The sequence below is a fragment of the Mastacembelus armatus genome, chromosome 20, assembly GCF_900324485.2.
Source record: "Mastacembelus armatus chromosome 20, fMasArm1.2, whole genome shotgun sequence".
NCBI lineage: Eukaryota > Metazoa > Chordata > Actinopteri > Synbranchiformes > Mastacembelidae > Mastacembelus > Mastacembelus armatus.
Genome location: NC_046652.1, coordinates 2,859,893 through 2,884,513, shown reverse-complemented (window position 1 = coordinate 2,884,513; position 24,621 = coordinate 2,859,893). Strand labels below are relative to the sequence as shown.

At 38.3% G+C, this 24,621-nt stretch overlaps 1 protein-coding gene across 1 annotated transcript in view; it reads left to right on the top strand.

Annotated features, from left to right (window-relative positions):
• The window catches only part of sspo (SCO-spondin), a 69,221-nt gene extending 46,050 nt beyond the window's left edge, over window positions 1-23,171 (top strand). The window contains exons 101-117 of the mRNA XM_026292174.1: window positions 280-326; window positions 427-669; window positions 1,682-1,843; window positions 2,073-2,189; window positions 2,305-2,443; window positions 3,356-3,552; window positions 3,708-3,878; window positions 4,081-4,208; window positions 4,301-4,452; window positions 5,794-5,840; window positions 6,494-6,658; window positions 7,782-7,993; window positions 9,103-9,198; window positions 15,750-15,810; window positions 16,570-16,700; window positions 19,843-19,993; window positions 23,149-23,171. Of these exons, the coding sequence (XP_026147959.1) occupies window positions 280-326; window positions 427-669; window positions 1,682-1,843; window positions 2,073-2,189; window positions 2,305-2,443; window positions 3,356-3,552; window positions 3,708-3,878; window positions 4,081-4,208; window positions 4,301-4,452; window positions 5,794-5,840; window positions 6,494-6,658; window positions 7,782-7,993; window positions 9,103-9,198; window positions 15,750-15,810; window positions 16,570-16,700; window positions 19,843-19,993; window positions 23,149-23,171 (2,242 nt within the window). The remainder of the gene's footprint in view (window positions 1-279; window positions 327-426; window positions 670-1,681; window positions 1,844-2,072; window positions 2,190-2,304; window positions 2,444-3,355; window positions 3,553-3,707; window positions 3,879-4,080; window positions 4,209-4,300; window positions 4,453-5,793; window positions 5,841-6,493; window positions 6,659-7,781; window positions 7,994-9,102; window positions 9,199-15,749; window positions 15,811-16,569; window positions 16,701-19,842; window positions 19,994-23,148) is intronic.
• Window positions 23,172-24,621: the final 1,450 nt, after the last annotated feature.

Genomic DNA, 24,621 nt, shown 5'->3' with positions numbered 1-24,621 from the left:
ATGCTTTCTGTAACAAAATAGTTTGCTTTTCTCCTATACAAGACAGAGGTGTTGAGCAATAGTCATATACTAGAAAACAGAAACAATATACAGTAAGAGACCTTTGCCATGGTTAGCACTATATTTGTGCATCTGTGCTGCATCTCAAGCTCTCTATGCTGTTCTCTTTTACATTGTATTATTGTTTGCTCTGAGCTTATTTGCTTAGCTTGTTCACATCATTTGGGATCTGCTACGTGACTCACTGTGATATTGTTTCTTGGTTGTTCTGTCCACCAGTCTTTGCCATAATGGGACTTTCCAGTGTGACATGAGAGAGTGTGAAGGTAAGGCAGCAGAGTAATGGGAGTAATGAAAAGAGCTCCTTCTTCAAAAACGTCTTCATCCTCTTACCCTGCCTTTTTCATTGTTTTTCTGTTCCTTCAGTAATCATCAGTGAGTGGTCGGAGTGGACTCCCTGTTCTCCCTGTGTTTCTTCTTCATCCCTGCAACACAGCACTTTCCAAACAGAGGATATCAGTGGCACTACAATGGTTTCCATCCAAAGGCGTTTTCGAGCCTGTTTGGACAGGGACTCTGGTCTTCCAGTCTCTACAAAGGAGGAGGAGAGCCAATGTCCAGGGCCTCTGGTAGAGGAGAGGCTCTGTCCAGATACTGACATCTGCAGAGGTAATAGTGTTAAGGCACTCGGATTTAAACAGAGGAAAAATTTCCTTAAAATTTGACATACATTTTTACACATCCAGTATGAGTTATTCACCATATTTACTCAGCGAATGTATGAGGCCATAATTTCAATAATATTTTGTTGTTACATAATGTGAGCTAGTAGCAGAATATAGATGTTAATCAAAAGAGGACCAATCAAAAGTGTACCAACAAAGGTCATCATAACAAAAAGTCACCTCTGTCCTGAAAATAACAATGTAAAGAACAGAAAGCACTTCCAAGTTTTCCAGTGGCAGCACAATCTGATCATTTGGGGATATGTAATGTTTGATGTATTTGAATCAATGTGGTCATTGATTTCTGATAGTGTGAAATCTATAATCAAAATCTAGTTTGTTTGGTATGAGGCTTTCATTTTTTTTAGTGTGGATGTTTGCTGTGTATCAGTTTACTGTTACCATCTGCTGTGTTATTGTGCATCTCTGCTATTTTCTTGTATTATTTCACAAAGGAGTGAGAGTGGAAAATGTATTTAAGAATGAAAGAGTTTGTGTCCATATGTCTCTGGGGATGCACGAAGTTGATGAAGTTGGTTTTGGTGTTGTTTGTGTACAAGAATGAATCATCCTGAACTCAATTCCATAAACACTCTTCTTCATAACCCTTCACCTTTGGATATAAATGGGAATGATGGAGAATTTCTTTTATTTTTGTGCTTGCTTGTCTAATATTTGATGTAGTAGTGGATTCAGATATCAAAGAACTATTCAACTAGGATGAACAAAGGTTTTATTTACAGTGAATAATCAGTATGAACTCAAACCTCTTACACATAGACCAGCTCAAGTATGCTTGCACATACTGTAAGTCCATAAACAGTGTTTTGTTATTGTTGATGATAAGCATCACAGCATTTACAGCTATTACACCAGTCTTCATGATAATTCGAGTCATTATAATTAGGATGTGATTAGAGCTGAGAGTGGTTAGGATAATGACTCCTCTCTTCCAGATCTGTGCCAGTGGAGTGGATGGAGTAGCTGGACAGCCTGTGCAGAACCATGCAGCGGTGGAGTCAGGCAGCGCCAAAGACGGCCCCTGGCCAGTCCTCCAGGACCTCAGTGTGCAAGCCAGCAGACACAGAGCCAGAGCTGTAACACTGGACTCTGCCCAGGTACAATTATCCTTCACTTTAAAACTTACATGTACTTATTTACGCCCCATTAAATAACTCAAAAGTAAGGTGATTAGGATCTTATCAGTGGAGAAAAATGTTCAAATAATTTGTTACACTGACCTGTGCTTCTATCTAGTCTGTGTCACTTTGCATTTACTGTAGTCAGCTGTGCTTATGTATTTACCTATAAACAGTAGGAAAGAAGCATTTTCATTTTTTTTACTAGGTGAGCATTGTGAAGACAGGGGACGGATCTACCAAGAGATCTGTGCCAATCAGTGTCCTCGCAGCTGCACTGATTTATGGGAGCATGTGCAGTGTCTTCAAGGATCTTGTCACTCAGGTAATCTTTGGCTTCCAACATGAACAGCAGTTTCTTCACAATGTAAAATTTATTTTGATTGCCAGCAATATTTTCTGTTTTTCTTTTTTTAATTATTTTTCTTCTTTGTTTTCAGGTTGTCGTTGTCCAAAGGGACAGTTGTTGCAGGATGGCCACTGTGTACCAGTAACAGAGTGTCGCTGTGGTATCCCAACAGGCAATGGGACGTTGGAATTAATGCCTAAAGAGGAGCTTACAATGGACTGTAACACCTGGTGAGAACAGTTTTCTGTGAATTTAATTTTTTAGATGTGAAAGGCTTAAATGACAATAATTTGAACAATAATTTGTCCAAACTGGTCTGTTAGCAGTCATTGGAAGCAGATTTTATGGTCTGTTCATGTCTGATATTTGGCTTGACTTGTCTCTGCAAATCAGATGCCATGCTTTTTCTTCAGAAGTACAGGGTGTCCATAAAGTCTCTTAATTAAAAAAAATTATTACAAAAGCAAATGAACAGACAAATATGTGGAAGTTATTACAAAATGAGGAGTAGATATTGAAGTTTTTTTGCCTCATTTAATAAACCTCTATATGGGCACCATTAGTTACACGAAGCACATCAAGACGGTACTTGATTTCTTGCCATGTTCGCTGTAGCATAGCCTCATCAATGGTGGCAATGGCATCAGTGATCATTTTTTACAGTTCTGTAGTTTCGCTGGTCTGATTTTGTTTCAATAAACCATGACACACTTTGTGCCTTTTCTTGAGGAGTAGCCATTTTTAGGGGTTCATTTAACAGTATCTCTTTCATCAACAGGGTACCTGAAATACACAAATACAATGATTTAATAAAAATTCAATAAAAACTTTGATAAACACGGAGAACATAGAACAAATCAGATTAAGATATCTCATCGATTGCCTTTGTAGTATATTTTTTAAATTGTAAGGAGACTTTATAGACACCCTGTATAGTCAAGGATTCTGGTGAAATTGTTTAAAATATTTTGATCAGCATCTAAACAAATCCACCAGTTGTTTCAGTAAGAGTTCTGTAACCATGGCCCTCAGGGTTTTGATAAATATGACAAAATGTTTAATGAATTACAATGAAATTTTTATACCCCTAAGCATAAGCTCAAGTTGTCATCTCACATTTCCAAATACCCCCCTGTCCACAGTGTGTGTGACAATAGCACTCTGGTGTGCACCAAGCTTCCCTGTCCAGTTTATGAGTCCTGGAGCCCATGGAGCTCCTGCTCAGTTTCCTGTGGGCAGGGCCAGAGGACAAGGACACGCCACTGTCAAGAAACACAGGGCGGCCCCTCCTGTGCTCACACCATGCAGTCAGAGAGCTGTGATCTGCCTCCTTGTCCAGGTGCGTGATGGAATGTGTCTTCAAATGCAGGCAAAATGCATCTGTGCCTGTAAACTGTTATTGGTCAGATATTAATCTTACACAATATTAAAAGGTTACGTTTAGGTCACTGAAAATGTAATCTTTTGTTGTATAAATCTCTTTTCTCTCTTTAGTGGGTTGTTTGTTGAGTGAGTGGTCACCCTGGAGTGAGTGCAGTGCCACATGTGGTGGTGGGTTGTCAACACGAAATAAGACAGTCCTTAGAGAGCCAGAGCCTGGTGGGACGGCGTGTGTTAGACCACTCGAACAGCACACCGCCTGTAACACCAACAGCTGCCTGCCTGGTAACAAACCTCAAAAGTTCACTGAAAGTTGTAAATTAAACACAAAGTCTACTTTGACAGAGCATTATAGTAATTTAACAATTTGCAAGCAAGTGTACTAGTTGCCGAGGATGCATACAGGAAAAATGTGCCTGGGTACTGAAATATATATATGACACTTGATTGAATTCATTGTTTATTCATTTGTGGATGTATATTGCAGAGTGCCCCAGCAAGCAGGTGTTCAGTGACTGCTCTGGGTCCTGCCCATATACCTGTGAAGACCTGTGGCCACACACTCAGTGTTTACCTGGACCCTGTAGCCCTGGGTGCACCTGTCCTCCTGGGCAGGTCTGTGCATCTTTGTTTGTTTTGATTGTGTTTGTGTCAGTCTGTGTGGTTGGATAGCAGATCTAATTCGTAAGTGTCATTTTGTATTGCAGGTTTTATACAGGGGCTCCTGTGTGTCCCATTCTCACTGTCCCTGTTCATCACTGTCCCTGCCGACTGTTTATCAAAGCTGGAATAACAATTCAGAAATTACAGAAACTCTGCTGCCACCTGGAACAGCCATTCAACACATTTGCAACACATGGTAATATTCTAACCACAGTTATCCACTGATTTAATCAGAATCATGTTGTAATGGCCAGACTGTCCTTCACAGACACTATGAGATCTGGATTTGCCCTGCTCCTTTAGCTTTAACTGTCCTAACTAAGAGGCTGAATCTTCTGAAGGATTTGGTTCATTAAGAAGGGTCCTTAAGGCACTGAAAAGCCACTTCGAACTTGTATCAACTTGTATCACATACAGTATATGAGTATGGCTTCAAATAGACTAGTTGTACTTAGCATTAATTTCACAATAGGTGGTAACGTTTTTTTAACCTGAAGAGTTGAGGAAACCATAACCAACTTTGTTGCCACAGTGTGGATTGTAGAATATTGAGGGAGTCGGTTTATATACTACAGATTCAGGTACAGGGATGAGAGGGTTGTATTTCGTAGCTGCATTGTGAGGAAATACATGCCAAGTGTTGTGTGTGGACAAAATGCAGCCTCTGAACTGGAGCAGAGCAGCTGATTCCCAAAGTACACTTCTTATCCCTGTCTATATAAGAGGACAAGGAGCAGGACAGGATGAAAAAACATGATAGACCTTGCATTGTGCTGGATTTGCAGATGTTCATGCAATTTCTGAGTATGCTCTTACTGCACTGTACTGAATCTCACATGCAGTGTTTAATCATAGTAAAACATTGTATTATCATAACCATCCCTGTAAAGACACCGGTATCCTTGGTAGAAAAAACTCATATGAGAGTCTCCAGATCACCTTCAGTGAATTGCCTAAGCATGAAGTGAGTTACATTTAGGAAATTAAAACTAGAGCACTACTGTGGTGATGATTAAGAAAATCAATATTCAGTATATTGCCTTTTAGTAGATGGGATTCAAACTGCAGCCTTAATGTCCCACATTGCACCTGCACCAACTTGCTCTCTAAAATGTTTTTCCACTATTGTAAAAATAAAAAAAAAACTGTATTTTCAACTTTGCTACTGATATAGGTAACACACTTCATTTTTAATGAATGGACCAAGATATTCCATTTCAAATGGACAGTGCTATTTGGAAGTAAAATGCCACTCAAACCAACTTTTTAAGGTGTGTTGAAGCATTAGCAGAGTTGAATTTCATTGTCATAGACACTCAACTAATCTAGTTTGATATCATGATATCTACTGTAATAGATAGTCTGGCATGCCGCAGACATGCCGTAAGTCATTTCATCTTCCTTGCAGAGGTTTGATACTCATGTAATATAGTCTGTTAGGTTCAGCCGGGTAATGATTCCCTTGGTGTCTCACTGTATAAGAGTTTATTAACTATTTCCCCTCAACCCCATAACTTTTTTATCTACCTCTTCTCAGTGTGTGCCAAGGAGGAGTGTTCAACTGTACATCAGAGCTCTGCGATGGTGAGTGATGCTCTGTCACAGCTGCATTTCTTTTCACATTAGAGGCCCTCTCTCATTTAGCACTGTCTTTGAACTGTCAGAGCTATGATAGATATGGTATGTCAACATATTCACACTTAGTAACAGCTGCTGCAGCAGTTTGCTTAAATAAGTGTTACACTCTTCCAAGGCTTTACTGGGCTTTTGGGTTGCAAACATGTGGTTACCCCTTAAGGTGGCAGGGAAGAAAGAGGCCAATGAGTGGGGTTTGGAGTGTCACAAAGTTCAAGCTCTCATATTTTCATAAGATACATGAGTGTAATGATTTTTTGATTTGTGTTTCTCATCTGTCATTGGATCAGCAAAGCATTATTTTCCACCCCCTACCTCCTGCATTCTCTCTGTTGTTATCATGGCCAATTTCTATAGTGGATAAACAAATGAGGATTTATGTGTCTTACTTTTTTTTAGTATTTTTTTCTATCTCCAGAACCAGATCTTAAAATCTTTAAAATGAATAAAATCATATTTTAAGTTTATTATTATCCATTATGGATTGTGTCATTGAGTCATTTCTTCTATATGTTGAAGTTAAAGAATAACGTTTTATTTTTCTGCTGCAGCTAAAAGTGTTGGTTGATTTTCTCCTGCCATCTTCTCCTCTCCTCCTCCAGTGGACTGTCAGTGGTCCAGTTGGTCACAGTGGAGTCCATGCTCAGCCAGCTGTGGTACCGGGCAACAGAGCTCCACCAGAATCATTCTACAGCCCAGCCTGTATGGAGGGGCCCCATGTGAGGGCCCTGACCACCGCACTAAGACCTGCGTCGCCCCTGATTGTGGTGTGTGAGATGAGGGCAGACAGGGCATCAACAATAATATTAACAACTACAAAATATTAACGACAGTGTTGAACATCAGTCCTCTTGTAGAAGCAAATAAGAGCATGAACTCAAAATTTACTTGATCTTGGCCTGATATTTTGCTGGTTCAGTTTCCATTCTTCCACATATGCCTTTCACAATTTCAACAGTAGCAATTTCCCACTAAGAATTCCCTATAATATTTGTAAACATCAGTGCTTGATTTCACAAAGGTTTGATAATCTAGCTAATTAAGCTAAAATTGGCTCTCTCAGATGACTTCATGTTTTCAGCTGCCTTGTTGACCAAACACTTCAGGTGCTAAACAGAGTAGTGCAATTTATTTATAATACATTTATAATAGCGTGTGATGAAATGTAAACATCACACACTACACCCTAACACAGATCAGTTAGACTGATAATGTCAGTAATGTGCAGTATTTAAATAAGTTTGATAAGGAGAAACACAAGATATAATTATCATTTCAGTCAAACATTTGCTTCCATGCTTTTTTCATCTTTTTATCAAACTCTATTCAGACTGTTAATAGAGGCAAAGCTTTCAGAGAATGATCTAATTCCTAATGTACCACAATGTCGAGTAATATTTGCAGGAGATAATGGGGCGTACTGAGTAGAACAGGGCCTTAATTTCAGTCTACATTTTGACCACATCAGTAGTAGCTGAAATTGCAGTAGACAAAAAATACAGTACCATTTTTAAGACTTTCCTCATATCCGTCAATTGTACTACCCAGTTATAGAGCTAGATTTGAAGGGATGGACTGCATTAGCTTCTATGGACAGAAACTATCGTAACTTTAAGTGGTCTGGTGTAGTTTAACTGACTTGGTGTTATACAGCACACACACACACACACGCATGAACACACAATACACACAATGTCTTTAAAATGTCTTTATAAAGTAAATATGTGTATGTCACATCAAGACTCTCGTCCCTGCAATCTCATTTATCTATGCTCTATCTACACTATGCTCATCTATGCTTGTCTTTTTATTTTTCTCCTGTTTTGCCTGACAACTCTTTTCACTCATATCACTCCTCACCCTTGTTTCTCTCCTCATATGCGTCTGCAGTGTGTCCTGTTGGGGAGCAGTGGAGAAGGAGCAAGTCAGAGGAGGTCCTGTTGTGTGAGAGGAGCTGCCAGGACATTTACTCCCCCTCTCCTGTCAATTGCAGCCACTCCGCTGAGGGCTGCGTGTGTCAGGAGGGGCTTTACCGAAACCCAGAGGGTGCGTGTGTCATCCCTGCCCTCTGCCCCTGCAATGACCAGGGCATCCTGCTAGAGGTATACACACACGCACACACACACACACACACACGCACGCACGCACACACACACACACACACACACACACACAGTGTCTTATACCTAAGTAAACAGACATCTGTTGCCCTTCTGATTTGGCAGCTTATACCTATCATGCCTGCCTCATTATGGTGTTTGTCTGAAACTTAACCATTAGCTTTGTATTTATGACTCCTCCCATTCACTACCATGGGGTTATTTATTCATAAAAAAGGGCTTATTAGAAGATGAGTGACAAGCCTCATGAACCACGTTACACCGCAATGTCTCTCCAGCACTCAGCCTCATCAATTATGTAGGACATGCCGTAGAAAGCCGCACTCAGACCGCAACTGGGCAAGCCTGCCAGGAATTATTTATGAACGAGTGGATATTAGAGGCTTATAAGAATGAATCATACGCTGACAAGAGGTTACAGCGCCCCCATTGATCTATCTTCTTCAGGTCTTTCTCTCATTATCGCTTAGTTTCTTTCTTTCCCCTCTCATACCTTTGTTTTACTTCTCATGATGTCTCTTGTGGTTTTCTCACAATATATTTGTTCAACTTCTCCATCCCTTTTTGTTTTAACCGCAGTCTACCCTAGTTTTTGTCATTCTCTTTTATTTTTTTCCCTTTGGTCAATTCATTCCTCTGTCATTGTCAGCCCATCTTCTCTCTTACCGTCTCTCTCTCTCTCTCTCTCTGTCAGCTGATGATAACTAATGTTCATACAAAGACCCTCTGGTTTTCTCATCACCCACCTCATGAATATTTTGCCAAATGGCTCAGTGCAAGAAACAAAGGCAGTTCTTCTTGGGTGCTTTTGTACAGGTAAAAACTGAGCACTGTGCAATATCTAACACATAAACAAAATATATAATGTAGCCTGTGTTATTATAATTAATACACCATAATGAGCCTCATAACCTAAAGTATGCACATCTGAGCTTTAGTGCTTTATTGGATTCACTAAAGAAATCAATCCTGAGCTATGAGCAGTGAGTGTGCATGAAGGAAAGAATAATGGGCTGTCGAGGCATCGTCATAGGACCTGTATTTTGAAAGTCTGGAAAGTGAATATGTGTGTTTCTCTGTGTGTGAGCCAGGCAGGGTCAGAATGGGATGAGGGCTGCATGTCATGTCGCTGTGAGAACGGGAAAAAACTGTGCCAGCTGAAGTGTCCTCCACTCCAGTGTGATGAGGTGAGGCACACAGGCTCACACAAATCTGATTGTGTATTCTGTAAGTATATATTTATTTATTATATTTATTGGTAAGCACATACAAGGGGAGGCAATGTCCATTTCTTTGTTTCCAAGTACTTTTTCCAACAACCTACAGTATGTTCACAAGCACTAGGAGTAAGTTATATGGATAAAATCACAAAATATCAATAAAATTTATATTTTATGTATTATTATATATAATGATGTTTTCATTTATATGGTTATCCCAAGTTTGACAATTTGGGATGTCTGTTTTTTTAATCTTATTTTTCTAAGTTGTGTTTTTTCTGTTTTTTTATACTAAATCTAAACACATGAAAAGTCCTGGTCTGTAAATATTGCATGCATATCTGGTCAGACTGAGTTTACCAAAGTATGAAAAAACACTTTGCTATGGAGGACTGCATTCACCCCAGCTGGCACCAGCACCATAGGGCTCTGAAAAAATGAGGCAGCACTGTACAATGATCAACTTGGATCTAGTTCAACTTTTCCTGTAGTCGTCTGGCAAATCATTGTGCCATGTCACTATCCATCTATCCATCTATCTATCCTCGGCTACCTTGGGAGGAACGGTATAATATTGTGCCCCTGAAGATTATTTATTGTTGTGTGGTATAATCATTTCGAACAATCTCAGGTTAGTTGTTTAGTTTTATTTTTTCAGTTAGCATCCCTGACAGATGACACCGTAGAGCATTGTTATATATACTATGTATTCGCCACCAGAATAAGACAATACAGTCAACCAAACTGTTAGCATACCTATAGACACACTATTTAAAACCCTGCATCTGAAGACTCTTGACTTGTTTTTATGTTGAAATTCATGAGATGGGAATTAGTCTTCCAGAGGTAACACAGGGCATGAGAATTTTTAAAGCTAAAATCTATTATGTGATCTGGTGACATCTATGTCACCACACTCTTCCCTCTGACCTTACAAAGTATTGACTAATATTCCTGGCTATGTGCTGCCTTTTCCACGTTGTCTATGTTACACCTGTGCCTCATCTGCAAGGCAGATGCAATCATTTTCTTGTGGAGGAGCATATGAACTATCAGAGCTATAATTTTGTCTCAAGCTTGATTATTCCTACAGCCAAACAGACATGAAGGTCCTCCCACAGAGGCACTATCAGTCTCTGAGACAAGCCCATCAGTCCATTCGACTGCTGCTGCTGCTTCTTAGGCTGGTGTAATTCATACAGTATCTCTGGTTGTCACAAACAGCTCAATTACTCTGAGAGAATGAAAAAATGCTCTACTTCCCAGGTCCATGGCTAAAATTGATCAAGACCTGACTCTCCAATCCTCCCCCATGGCTGTACTCTTTCCTTTATCTTGTCCTTCTATTTTCCGACTGACTCCTTGTTTCCACATTAAGCATGATGAAGATTCAGTGCAGCTATTTGACAAAGAAGAAACAAGCTGTGCAAAATAAATAAATTGAGTCACTTTTAAGTACAATATTGTTCTAATTATATACAGTATTATAATCACAATTAATTGTAGTAACCTCTATCAACTAATTAACTCACCCATCCATATTTACATATGTATCTTCAGGCATGTGGGACTACAGTAGTGGAAGTTTGTAACTGCTGGCAACAATCATTTCACAAAATAAAAATTATTTTTATTTCATAATGCCAACATTATAGTCTTACACGAGTGGTAATAGCTGTCTTGCAAGAGGTGAACTGGGCCAAGTCAATTATGCATACTCTCTGTATGACTAGAGGCAGATGAGGCAAAAATAAACTCTACATAAAATATTAATTAATTTTTGTAGTCCTTTAGGAAAGAGAGTTGGAACTTTTGGGGCTAAGTAAATACAGACTAGTCCTGCTTCAGAGAAAAATAGTGGAGAAAACTATGACACAGTAAACATTGTTTATGGCATCTCACAAAGGCTGCCTAGGGTAATGAAAGCTATTCAAATTGTGCTCTGCTGACCAGAAATGTAATTTTATTCACCTCCATTCTTTTGAGATTCAGACAGAAAAGCTCAGCGTTCTATCCAAGTGTAGGCAAATACAAATAAAAAAATCTGGCTCAATATTACCTACAAAACATTCTTGTAAAATGTGCATCCCCAAAGTTGTGACAGTTCATCCTGATTAATGTTTGTACAAAATTTAAATGCAGTTCTTTCAGTAGTTATGATGAGTCGCTCACAATTAAAAAAAAAAAAGTTTGGTACTAAAAGCTCTACCTTCTTAAAGACTATAAAAAGAAAATACATTTCCACATTGCACACTAATGAAGACACTTATTCAAAAAAAAATCTCTCCATGATGATGAAATGGAGAAATGTCAACATTAACACAGAAAGCTGAATTCATACCTTTAACACAAAGCTCTGTGTAAAAGAAAAAGGTAAAATAAAAGTAGATAATAAAAGTAAAAATAAACTGACATTTAAAACGTAAGGGGACAGTTTGAAGGCACAGTGAGCTCCATGTAGACAGTCTACCAAATGTTTCACCTGTGGTGTACACAGGACTGGGGCTTGGAGTTGTGTACTGCTTCTACCTTCGTTCTCAAATCCCTTGTCTCCCCAGCTGCACCATATTATGTCCCAGTGAGCGCACTCTTTATCCTGGACAATATAAAAAGGTCATTTAATGCACTGTGTTCCCTTTCCTGACAAGCTGAGAATTGGTTACTGCCAGTGCAGGCTGTTATTTATGACTCAGTTTACAGTTAATCACATTGCTTGTTTAAAAGTGAACTCTCTCAACATGCCTTCACTGCTCTGCTGGGAGCCACTTTTTCCACATAATGTATTGATGCTTCTGTTATCATATCTGGTCATAAAAGCTACCAGGATGTTTCTGTACTCTGAGAGAACAATACAATGTAGGTGCTGCAGAGATGTATTCAGATCAGTCTAATAAAACACACACTGACCACAATTTTGGAATAAAGAATTAAAATCAACAAACAAATAGAAAATCTAGTAAATTAATTAGCTCTTAAATTTAGTTGTAATTGTAACTGTTGATTTATGATACCTAGTGACCTGTACAGGGTGTACTCCTCTCTTTCACCCAGAGAGCTGTGATAGGTTTCAGCAGATCCCCATGACCCTGAATGGGAATAAGCAGATGGATGGATGGATGGATTTATAACACCAGTGGAATAGCAATGTAATGAATGTAATTTGAAGTTTGTTTACTGGCAGACACTGGATTCGGTAATATTAGAGCAAACACCACAATAATTACCAGAAATCAAATATAACAGGGTTTGTTATACACTAAAGTGTTAACTGTACAACCAGTGAACCTTGAGTATCAAAGACCAAAGGACAGCTCCCAACTCTTCGTTAAATGTGAATTTTAAGCTTTTCAAAGCAATTCACTTCCACTTTTCCCAGATGGTGGCACCAGAGGTCTTTCTTGGTGTTGGTACTTTGAGGGCGCCTTTGTCAGATGAAACCCCTTGGCAACTAACCAACATTAAGATCCGAATTTTTACTGGCCTAAGGAAAACCATGTTAGGCAATGTAGTAGCCGTTTACAGGGCTTCGCTTGACATAAATCTGTATTTAGGTTAAATAAAACACATTTAGCTGGTAAGAAAATAAAGACGTAAAATTGTAAATGCTGCCGACGAATCTTAGCCTTATGTCCTGTTGTCTGTTCATTCACAGATAAGTATCTCCTAACATGTCGGTTCTTTAAGGGTATGAAGTTGGACAAATGAATATTCAGCTGTTTTATTTGTTACATCAAATAATATTTAATCCTTTTGTAAGACAGGAATGTTATATATCATTCCTGACTTGGGATTGCTACATAACCAACTAGCAGGTGAATTCATTGATTTACTGGACTCTTTTGATCTTGTACAGATTGTACGAGTCTGAAACATAGGCAAGGACATACTTGGGATCTCATTATTTCTCTAGGGCTTTCTGTCTCCATCACTGAGATTGGTAACACTCCAGCTTTCGATCATTATTCCATTACTTTTGAATTGATTGCCCCTGCACAGCCTTTTGTCTAAGACCCCTGGCTCCACTGACCTTTGGCGTGTCCTTTCTCCAGATATTGCAAATACTTTTTTTTCTCCTTTTGTTGATGCAGATTTTGATGCTGTTTATTGTTTAAATCAACTGGACCATCATGTCAGTCCAGATAATTTCACTTTTATTTTACTTCTAAGGTTGTTATGGATACTGCTGTTCCTAAATGCTGGAAAATGAATAAATTGAGAGCTGATTCTTTGATTGATGAGACGGTTCGGAGCCTAAGGCATGACTGTAGACAGAAGTGGAAGCCTTGTGTATTTAGGGAATGCTTAATTGCATACCAAAAGACTGTTAAAACCATCTCAATACTTATCAAAAAATAACCTAGAGACCCAGAGACTTTATTTATTTTTAATGAATTCACTCTTGCCTCCCTTATTGATTTTTGTTTTGTTCAATCAATAAAACAATCTTTTTGTCCTTTTGATGTTATTCCATCTAGATTATTCAAAGACACGTTTGACTGTTGGATCTTTCTTGTTGGGCTTCTTCAGTGTTGCCTGAATTGAAACATGCAGCAGTAATTTTTATCTTAAAGAAATATGTGTTGTTTAGCTAATTTTAGACTTATTTCACAACTTCTGTTGTAAACTAAAATGTTGGAAAAATTGTTTTTAAGCAATTTGTTAACGCAGTTGAAGCAAAACTCTGTCTGGCTTAGGAACTAGACATGGCACTGAATCTGCACTACTATTAGTGTCACTAATGATATACTTTTAGCCAAGGACAGTAGGTGTTGGGGTTATAAGGACAAAAGTTTAAAGGTTGCCATTGTGGAATTAGATCTGAAGATAGGATGTTTATGTGAGAGGTCTGTTTCTCCAGCTGACCTCCATAACCTTAAGACCCATGATGAACTGAAGTTTTATTGCACCCAAGTATCCTGTGTCTGGTTTTGTTCCCCACTATACAAATAAAGGACTGCTAAGTGAAAAGGGGAAGCGGGGTGTAAGTCGCATGGGGAGAGAAGAAAGTCTCTTCTCTCCGTTTGCAACTGAGGCGTTTTCACTTGCAGACAGATACTCGGTACAAAGTTGTCGTGTGTTTCATTGCCTTCAGGGAAAAGAACCATGTCAGTGTAGCGTAAACCTGACAGTAGGACCCCCCTTCTGTTGCTTATCTTAGACCTCAGAATGATGTTTCACACTATGGACTATGAAATCAACTTGTGTCATCTTGCCTGGTATGCAGGACTCTCTTCTTACTTGGTTTAAGTTGTACTGACAGGAGATTTTCAGTAACTGTAAGTGGCCGTGCGTCAGTGGCCACTCCTTTAAACTTTGGTGTCCCTCAGGGTTCCATCCTCAGACTAATTTTATTTTCCCTATAATGGGGTCAAATAATTGATAGCACCTACAACAGCAGCTACATCAGCAACAGCAACAATAATGACAACAGCAAAAACCATCCAGGGTGATTTTACTTTCTTTGGAAACTGTATGGCTTGTAAAAAAAATGTTACCAGTTGACAACAGCTAATTAACACATTAACACACCTTCACCTGGCGAGGCCCTTGGTTCTTTGTCTGTCATTGTGCAGGAATGATATGATCTTGTCAGGGTTCAGGTTTCTCAGTGCAGTGAGCATGACTTTATTGTAAAGACGTGTATTTTTATGTCATATCCCCTTAGGGAGACAAGGTAACTGGTAAGCCTGTTGATAGAGTTAAAGTAGGAGTTAGGTAGGTTATTGTATACTTCTGTACCAGAGTCCTAGTTTCATCTCGCCATTTTGATTAAAATGCCCAGAGTTCACATTTGACACTTTTTTGACGCTCTGTGAAATCAGGCACCACACACATATGCACATTCAGCCTCTTGACTTAAAGGACTTGTCAAGTAAGGGGGCTTTTCCATTTCTGAGGGAAGGCTGGCGAGTGGGAGGAGAAGACCTCAGGATGAAAGGCTAGGAGCTCTGTGTGTGTGTTAGAGAAATGGTATAGCTGGGTGAAGTTTCAGGGGTGAGCTGAGGCTGTTAGACTGTGTGTGTGAGTCTGCATGCTGATAGCAGCCATCCTCAGACAGGAACACCACAGGACACCCTGCTTTTCTTTAGACTGGATCTCTCATCCTCAGTGGCTTCAATTCTTCCATCTGTCCTGTGTTGCTTACGTCATTGCCTCTCATTCTCTATTTTTGGTCCGGGTGTCTCACTTTTTTCTATTATTATTATTTCTGTTCCTTTAACCATCTGTTTGGCTGATCACTTTGTGTTTCAGCCTCTCTCCATGCCCATCCCTTTCTCATCATCTGTTCACATTGTTTATCTTCTTTTTCTACTTGAATGGGCTACTCGTGTTTTCCTTCCCACATTCAACACTTATGTGATTACTGTCATGTTAATGAAATGACTGATAAAAAATATTACTAAAATGTGGTTATTACTTTTCTAATAATTGATCATTAAGTGTTGACAATATTTATATTGAGACAGATCAAAAATAATTAAAATAATAAAAGACAAACCCTGAAATCTCTTTCATAGGGTGAGGTCAAGGTGGAAGATCCAGGCAGCTGCTGTCCAATCTGTAGAAAGCAATTTCCAGGTTAGTACAACACAGATGCAAAATATATGAATAAATACAAATCAGAGACAGTGTTCAAATACTGTATATGTTATTGGTATATTTGGGTTGTAACAGAAAGATAGAGCTAATTGAATTCAATCAGAATTAAAGTAAAACTGAAAATAGCTTTCACAAGGTCAAGAAAAGATAAACCTACACTTTCAATTCTTTGGTTGTTTGTCTTTTCAAACCCAGGGTCATGACTGATATTTCCTGTTATTTCTAGAAATACCATAGAGTAATAACTTTTCATCTATACCTTTTGTCAGTACGTTTTTTCACTTTTCATCTGGGATATTAAAAAAAGTAGAGCAATTCAAATATTGCTTGTAAATGCATTTATATCACACATATTTTTAAAAAAAATCAAATTTCCCAGTTTCTCCACTTCATTGGATTTCAATGTACTATAGTTCATTTTATATAAGGCTAAAAACCAAGTGCTGCAGTGCCCAATTAGTGAGAGATTACATTACTTAACCTACTTTGGGGCTTTAATCTCTCTCCCGGTGGAGAAATGTCACATGCTGCAACAGGGCATGGCAATGTCACTGTGCTCTCTGGAAGAAACTCAGCTTCTGTCTCCTCCTTTGGCTGTTCTGGCTTCTTTTTAATGCAAATACAAAAAACAACATATTCTAATTTTCCTTGCCCTCTGTGTTCTGTCTTTGCTCCTGTCTTTGTCTCTCATTTACCTTTTTTCCTCTCTCCTCTTCCTGTGTTCTGTGTCTCTGACAGACGAGCCACTGCCAGAGTGTCGTCGCTATGTGCAAGTCAGGAACATCACCAAGGGAGACTGTCGCCTTGACAATGTTGAGGTCAGCTTCTGCAGGGGACGCTGTCTGTCCAGGACTGATGTCATCCTAGAGGTACGGAGATAAAACCATAGACACATACAGAGATATGCATACAAGATATCACTCTTGGAACATCTTGAAGCAGGACTGATGAATATTGACCTAAACATGACATGACAGCTGGGATATAATGAAAATCAATACAGAGATTGGAAGCAATCCGGGATGGTTATGTGAACTCATAGAGTAGAGAGAGCAACGTTGACTCCCCAGAAATGTTTTCTGCATTTTTTTTTTAATTATGGCAATTTATTAGACTTAAAATACTTTTAAAGAAATAACATAAAAAAGAAAAAAAAGGGGCAGATGTCCATGCTCTTGGACAAATGGTTGCAGAAGCTAAAAAGAAATAAGTTATAAAGGATTGTCATTTATTTAAGGGCTGTATTCCTCCCTGTGTGTATTTAACCTTCTCCAACTTCTAGTCTAGGAGGAGGTGATGTCTTGCTAATAAGGAGGTGAAAGCCAGAATATCTAACTGCTTGAAGATATACTGTTTGTGGTCTTCTGGAAACCCAATGTGGGCTAAATGACTAAACTGATCAAAAAGGTAACTTTGCTACAGTTCAATAGAACTGCACAAGAGCAGAACAGGTGAAGTAAGTTACAAGTTGAAGCCTGACATTTGTCATAGTTTGTCACCGATGTCAGGGTAAATTTGCAACAACCTTAGCATCCACATCCACAAAGAAAGAGGTCTGTAGGGGCTGCAGAAATCTGAATCTTGCCTTTTTTTTGGAAGTAGACATATGGAAGCTTGTCTTAAAGTAGGAAGACGTGAACCAGAAGCAGGGGGATTCTTTATATCCAAATAGCAATAACGTGGCCAGTTTATCTTGAAATTCAAATGGATATCTTGCTGGGCCAGGACCTTTGTTGTTTTGTATGTTCAAAGAGGGACATCTAGTATTTTAGAACATTAAATTAATTAAAATCTAAAACTCATTTCAAACATATCAGAAGGGGATTTTTATATAAAGATTAGAGTGCAGGAAACTGAATTAACTGACTGACTGGTTGGGTCAGTCTGCAATGTGCCAGAGAAGTTTTATTTAAGGAATCGTAAATGAGGCTGCTTGGTGGCAGAGCTGATGAGCCTTGTCCCCATGCTTAAAGTATGTAGCACGCGATCGCTTTCAGCACCACTGGTTGTAATGAGATTCATCACCAACTGCAAGTTAGTGTTACATTTGCGAAGCGAACAGTTGGGGGTGGACTGCTGGTAAGTTGTTGTCCAGTTTCTTAATATTAATTGAAAACTTGTTTAGTTTGACTTTACTTGACTTTATTAAATGTGTGGAATATGAGATAACCTGCTTTAGTGACTCATACACGAGAATAAGATACAAGTTCTGTGCTGCTCTGGTTGTTGACAATGTAATTACTGTTTGAGTTCAAATGAATTTATTAAATGCTTCAAGTATTCAGCTTCCATGGTTTTGAAAACCAGGGTTGTGATGACAATACAATGAAAGAGAGAAATGACAGTAGGAAAGTACTTAACTGCCTGAACTTTGAGAATGAGACAAAAGTCAATCAAATAATAATCTGTGAGAAAGACGTTTTATCAGATATAGCTTTAGAGGCTGAGAACTGAAGCATCTTACTAATTAGAATAACAACCCCACTGGTTTTCGAATTGAAACTGGATTTACTGCAGAAACACTGTCAGTTTAAAGTCACTTCAAATCTCCTTGATCTCTTAATTAGGGCTGAAGTTTCCTTTTCATAGATCAGCAGGGCTGAATGAAGCAGGAATGCATTAGCTGAAGTATTTAGGCACACACACACACATACACACTCACACAGTGTGGACTTTTAAAGTTTGTGAAACACTAATGACTGCAATTTTTAGAGAAGATGAAGGTATTTTAAATTGAACTCCCTCCTCTCTCTCACCTCCTTCTCCTCCTGTTATCTGTCATTTTCTGCTACCATCCATTGTAGTTTTCAACAGTCTCCTCCTTGGGTCTTCGTCTGCACTAATTGGACATACGAATACGCCATTGCCCAAGTTTTTATTGCAAAAGACCCAGGCTTGGCTTTTGTACCTCAAGGGTTTGTGCTTGTGTTGGCATTGTTAGAATTATTATTACACAATATAAGAGGCACTGTTCACAGAAATTAAGCAACAGATGAATCCACAGGTCTCCCCAGCTCATGAATCATTTTAGCATATTGTTTTGTTTTTGCAACTTTATTTTGGTTCAGTTTTTCTCAGTAACATTATTTCTAGCTGCAGTAGACAAATGTTTTAGTGATAAAGCACTGATAAACCTAGTGTGGGCTAACTGCCCAGCATCGAGACTGAAAGAGTTAGCACCTCGGTGCTGAACATAGTGAAGCTGCTAAAGCAGCTGAAAAAATAGATATTTTCCTCAAGAGGTGGAAAATAACCAGAGCAAACCAGGGCTAGAGAAAGAGTGAATATCAGTGAAATACTGGTCAAGAAACATATCTGCTGACTGTATAATGAAGCAACCACTGGTGAGCATGATCACTTTAACTTTGTAAAGTCATAATACTTTCATGTTCTTGTTTATAGCTTGTGTCTATAGTATAGTGTAAAATTGCTTCAATTACAGTAGCTGATATTTGGACAGGCATTGTAATGATGAATTGCCAGTCATGTGAAGGCCAAATGACTCCAAAAACAACACCAGTACTAATATGTCAAGTTTTTATGACTAACATGTAAGTAACACAGTACCATTCATTCATGCTTGAGTCCACCTGGCCAGCTCTCTTTAGGTGTCTAACACACTTTCACTATATTCACTATATAATCACTATATGTCACTAACTGGATCTGTCTGCTGTTTAGTGGTGAGAAGATAGTGTACTGTCAGGTCATTACACTAGAAAATAGATATAAAGTAGATTAGAGCTGCGTTTGCTAACCAATACAATGAACCAAGAAAGGCCAAAATACTCTTTCACCTTATTTAAACTCAATCCCCTATTTTCCTCTCCTCCTGATTTCTTTGTTCTCGCACTACCTCACATTTGCTTCTTCTTTTTTAAGCTGTTTTGCAATTTGCCTCTAATTTCAATCTCTAGATAAAATGTTCCAGTTTTCTCATTGCTTTCCTCCACAGCATTTCTCTGTCTTTCCTTTCATCTCCTCTCTTTTCATGTCCCTCTGTCCATAAAGGAGCCGTACCTGCAGTCAGTTTGTGAGTGCTGTAGTTACCGTTTGGATCCCAACAAGCCGGTCCGTTTCCTCAGCCTGCAGTGTGAGAGTGGAGAGAGTGAGCCGGTTGTCCTACCTGTCATTCACAGCTGCGAGTGCACCAGCTGCCAAGGTATGGTGTATTGAATGTGGTAGCATGGATTTGCATGCACATCTTTCATGTTGATGGGAGAACCAAGCATTTAAATATATGTAAACATGTTTGCATGTTTACACACTCTAAGCTCCAAGCAGACACAGAGAAAGTCAGGGAATTTGATTTAAAAATGCTAATCTTGAACAACATTGCAGAATATAAGATATATCTCACATGGTTATTTACTGAAGCGTAACAAAAACAACTTATCGCTTGAAAGATTTTTGGGGCATTTTTTATTTTTTATTGAGCTGGTGGGAGCTGTTGTTTATGATGATCCTCCTCCACTGAGTCTAGAGAGCAGCCCAGAGCAGCAGCTGGAGTTTTTTATCAGTTTATCTTGTTTCTTTCTGTCTGCTGCTGTGATACCATTGTCCCAGCAGACCACCGCATAAAAATGGCTGATGCAACCACAGAGTCATCAAACAGGAGTGTAATGCACAAGCCTAAGGATCTTAATATCCTCAGCATGTGTAGCTGTTGTATGGACAAAAACATTTAGCCATTATTTACCCCAAAGGAAAAATCTTTTAAAAGGACAGACTGCTGCTCAAGGCTCTTTCTTTGACTAAGCTTAACTAATAAAGGCCAACATAATGTGAGCCAAGAAACATAGTCCTCATATAGTCAACTTGGTTCTTCTTAATTTTACTAGGAATGAATGAAGTAGTGCATTTATTTTGAAATATCTGCAGTATGACTAAAGAACAGAACCACAATCACTGCTCACATGATCGGCCATATAATAGTTGGCTGGCATGGCACCGGCTAATTTAAAGCAATGTTAAAAATGACAAATTGTATTAAACATGTTCCTACCATGCAATGAAACCTGCTACATGATTCAGGTTAAAAACAGCTTTGTCCATATAGCACAAGCACAATTAAAAGTTTTTATAGAGGCAAAGAAAATACATTAAAAGCAATAATCAATAAACAATACAAACCTCAAATAAAATTTGATAATGATACAGTGAAATAAAATGCATAGATTGAGAAATAGACAAAAAATTAAACTATGGCACACTGCAGTAACAAGTTGTAAGATGATGATCAGTCAAATGCCCAAGAAAACAGCTGAATTTTCCATTTAACTTGAAAGTGACTAAAGTTGGGTCATTACATGTAAGTTAATTAGGAAGATGGTTTCATCAGGGTGCAGCATAGTAACTAAAAGCAGCTCTACCCTGTTTGGTTCTGAAATGAGGTTCTATGAGCTGACTGGTTTCCTAAAGGTCTAAAAGTCCCAACAAAAGTGTTCCTGCATGGGTTTTATCTTTACAGGTAAAATGTGGCAATAAGGTCCAGAGTTTAGAAGCTAAATAAATCAGATATAACCTGATAAAACCAGCTTTAAAGAATTAAAATTATCTTATTTTTTAATATGCAAAAGTTACACTTAACACACACTAGAATCACATCTCCTGTGCCGTCACAGCAGGTGTTAAAGAAGACTGACAGTTTACTGCTGATTATGTATTAATCAGTGGTGTTTAAACCCACTGAAAATGAATGCAGGTGGCACATGAACTGGCAGGTCCATTTTGCATCAGCTCAGTGGTTGCTAGCCTTTTCCATCTGACAGACCCCTACAGGCATCTTAGATGTAGTAGCCTTTCATCAGCTCCACCTGTCATGTTCAAATGTGTTCATTTGAAGGTATTTTAAATCCCATGTTACTTTTAATTAGTTGACATGGGACATTGGTAAAATATTTAAGAGATACTGAATTGTGAGGCTTGATTTCTGTTTTTTTTTTTTTTTTTTTTCAATAGGTTTGGTCAAGTCAGCATTCATTCACAGTTTGAAGTGATAGAAGCTGAATGTTTCATCACCAATGTATATTCTAAAGTCTCAGATTTAAAGTAGTTTTACAGACTTTGCATCACAGCAGGCGTTGCACATTTGTTACCACATCACCTAAGTGCAGATGTACCCATTGTTAGGAATCACTATACTAGACCATGCTTAGTCTTTCATTCTCATTGACACCATGGGAGGCTCTGACAAAACAACAAAGAATCAGGCAAAAAAATAGGTTGGTACTGATCCAATCTTCTTCTTTAATGCAATCTAACATTATTGTTTGGTTACTCAAAAAGACATCCCTGGTGGATTAATTTGTAATGTAAATGGCCACAATCTCACATTTCATCAACAAACCTCCTGTTGTTTATGCAAGGCAAAATATCTGTGTGAATGTGGCCTTAAACAGCTGCTGTCAATGTTGATGCTGCAGTAATACTTCTTGTTAGGGTCCAGTTGTACTATTGCTGATCTACAAATACTGCAGGTACACATAAATCATTATAAGCAATGAGCAATGCAGTCAAACTTATTCAATGAAGACAAGTCAAATGAAATATACAATATGTGTTTTGGCGTCTATCATCAACCATGCTTTAGGTATAAATGTTTTTTTGTTTATTTCCTCTACAAACCCTCTAATCTCAAGCTGAAATGAGCTGTAGCAGCAAGGCTGTGCTCATCAGGTTGCTGAGAACAGCCACAACCTGCAACAGTGAGCAGGTTTGAGTTAATAGTGAAACATACTGTAACTTTGTCTTTACCCACCATGAATAATTTAATTGAGGAACCCAGCTCTGAAGCAATTATGTGTTAATTCATTCGCCAATATGGCTGATTGTGTTAGTAAATTGGATGTAGCCACATATGACACAGAACATCCCCCAGCTCATATTCCCCTCTCAGCGCTACACTCCCGAAAACATCACGTCCGACAGATTTGGTTGTCACGGCGATCAATCTTGCCATGTGGCTGTGCTCTCACACGCACTACACAGATTAGCTGCCACTACAAGTTTTCTTTTCTCGCTCTCTCTGAGACATTCACACACTTAATACAGACAGAAGAGTGTAGATGATTCACATGGATACGCTTTTCAACTGTGGAGATTTTGCTATATGTATTTCAAATCATAAATACATAATAATAATTTGCTACACTTGCTGTATTTTTTATGTCATAAAGTTTAAACATGGGAATATATCAAGTTAGTTATACAGACATCCTGTGGAGGAAACAGTATAAGAGATTTTTTTTTTCTTTTGATGCATGTTTAGATAGTACAGTGAAATTATTGCAGTCACATTGTTTCTGTTTTTCACAGGAGGCGACCTGTCCAGACGCTGAAGGAGTATGATCAGTGTGTGTTTATATGAATGTGTGTATGTACTAGAGAGGTGGGAGAGCAGTATAAACCCCAAGCCAAGAGAAAGCACCACAGTGAAAGCCACTTTGGTGATACATGGAGGATTTTGCAATGGATAAATGAATGATGAAAGACTGGAAAATGTGAAAAGTACTTAAAAGGTCCCTGTTGATGTACACTTTGTTCTGTAGTCCTTAGTCATCCTATAATTGGATGCAACAGCTTATCATAGAGTTCCTGCTCTAAAGTTTTGTTCATTCTTCAGCCTGTACAGCCTTTTTCTACTGTATATTTACAGATATATAGAGGACATATGACTCAATCCAAGTAAGACACATTATACATTTACATGTTTTATATGTATGTTAAAAAGAAAATGTACATGTACCTGCAGTCGCCTTTAAGTTCATAGTATTTGATTTAGATGTTTTACAGTTAAAGAAGTTTCTGTGAACTTGTTAATAAATATTTTCCTCACATGGAGAATATAGTTTTGTCTTTTTAATAGACTTTCATGAGATAACCAGTGTCACTGTGTATTCAAAAAAATTAAATGGTTTCAGATTTAGAATATTAATTTTTCCTAAGACTACATTTAGATTTGGGATGTTACATAGAATATGTGAAAATAATCAAAAGATCGTGTTGTATATACATCAATAACATATCATGTAATAAACAATTTTAACAAGCAAGACAATATGATATATATTAATAATGATAATGATTACATTTCACAGCATCCACAACTTAATGTTAATTAGTCTTTAACTTAACACAAGCTTCCCTCCGTCAGCTCCATCTTCTAAACTTACCATAAAAAGGCTGCAAAAATTTGTGAAAAAGTTTGTTCTACTCAATATAGTTCGTATAATTTATAGTGGAAACCTGTAAATATGTGTCGTCTGTCTCTGTCTCGTTGAGAACTAACTTGGATTTCAGGTCCAAACTTAGTACAACTTGCACATTCATCCTCCTGTTTGTCACTATTTTTCTATTGCTCACCTTATAAAAATGGCTAAATTGAGAGCAGTGTATTTGTCAGGATTGTGACTGTTATGGCAGAGTTTAATTTGCTGCTCAAATGTTTATTCATTATAAGGAGATGTAGCTTTTAATAGGTTTGTTGATGTGATGGCTGGAGCTTTTTCATTTCTCTCATTCAGATGTTTTTCATTACTATGAGAAGCAAAATGAGTTAAAATGTCCTTAAGTAACCGTAGCCAAACAGTAAATATGAAAAAGTGTGACAGGGAACTATCCTGTGTCTGACGAGAAAGTCTCTGCCCTTTTTCCTTCCTTCCTCCTTCCCTTCTCGTCTCCTTTCTCCTCCCCTCCTCCCTCTCTCTTTTTCTGACTAAATAAGGGAGTTGAGAGGGGATGATCGAGCAGCACGCTTCCTCTGGCTTTCAGCAGCTGTAGTAAATACTA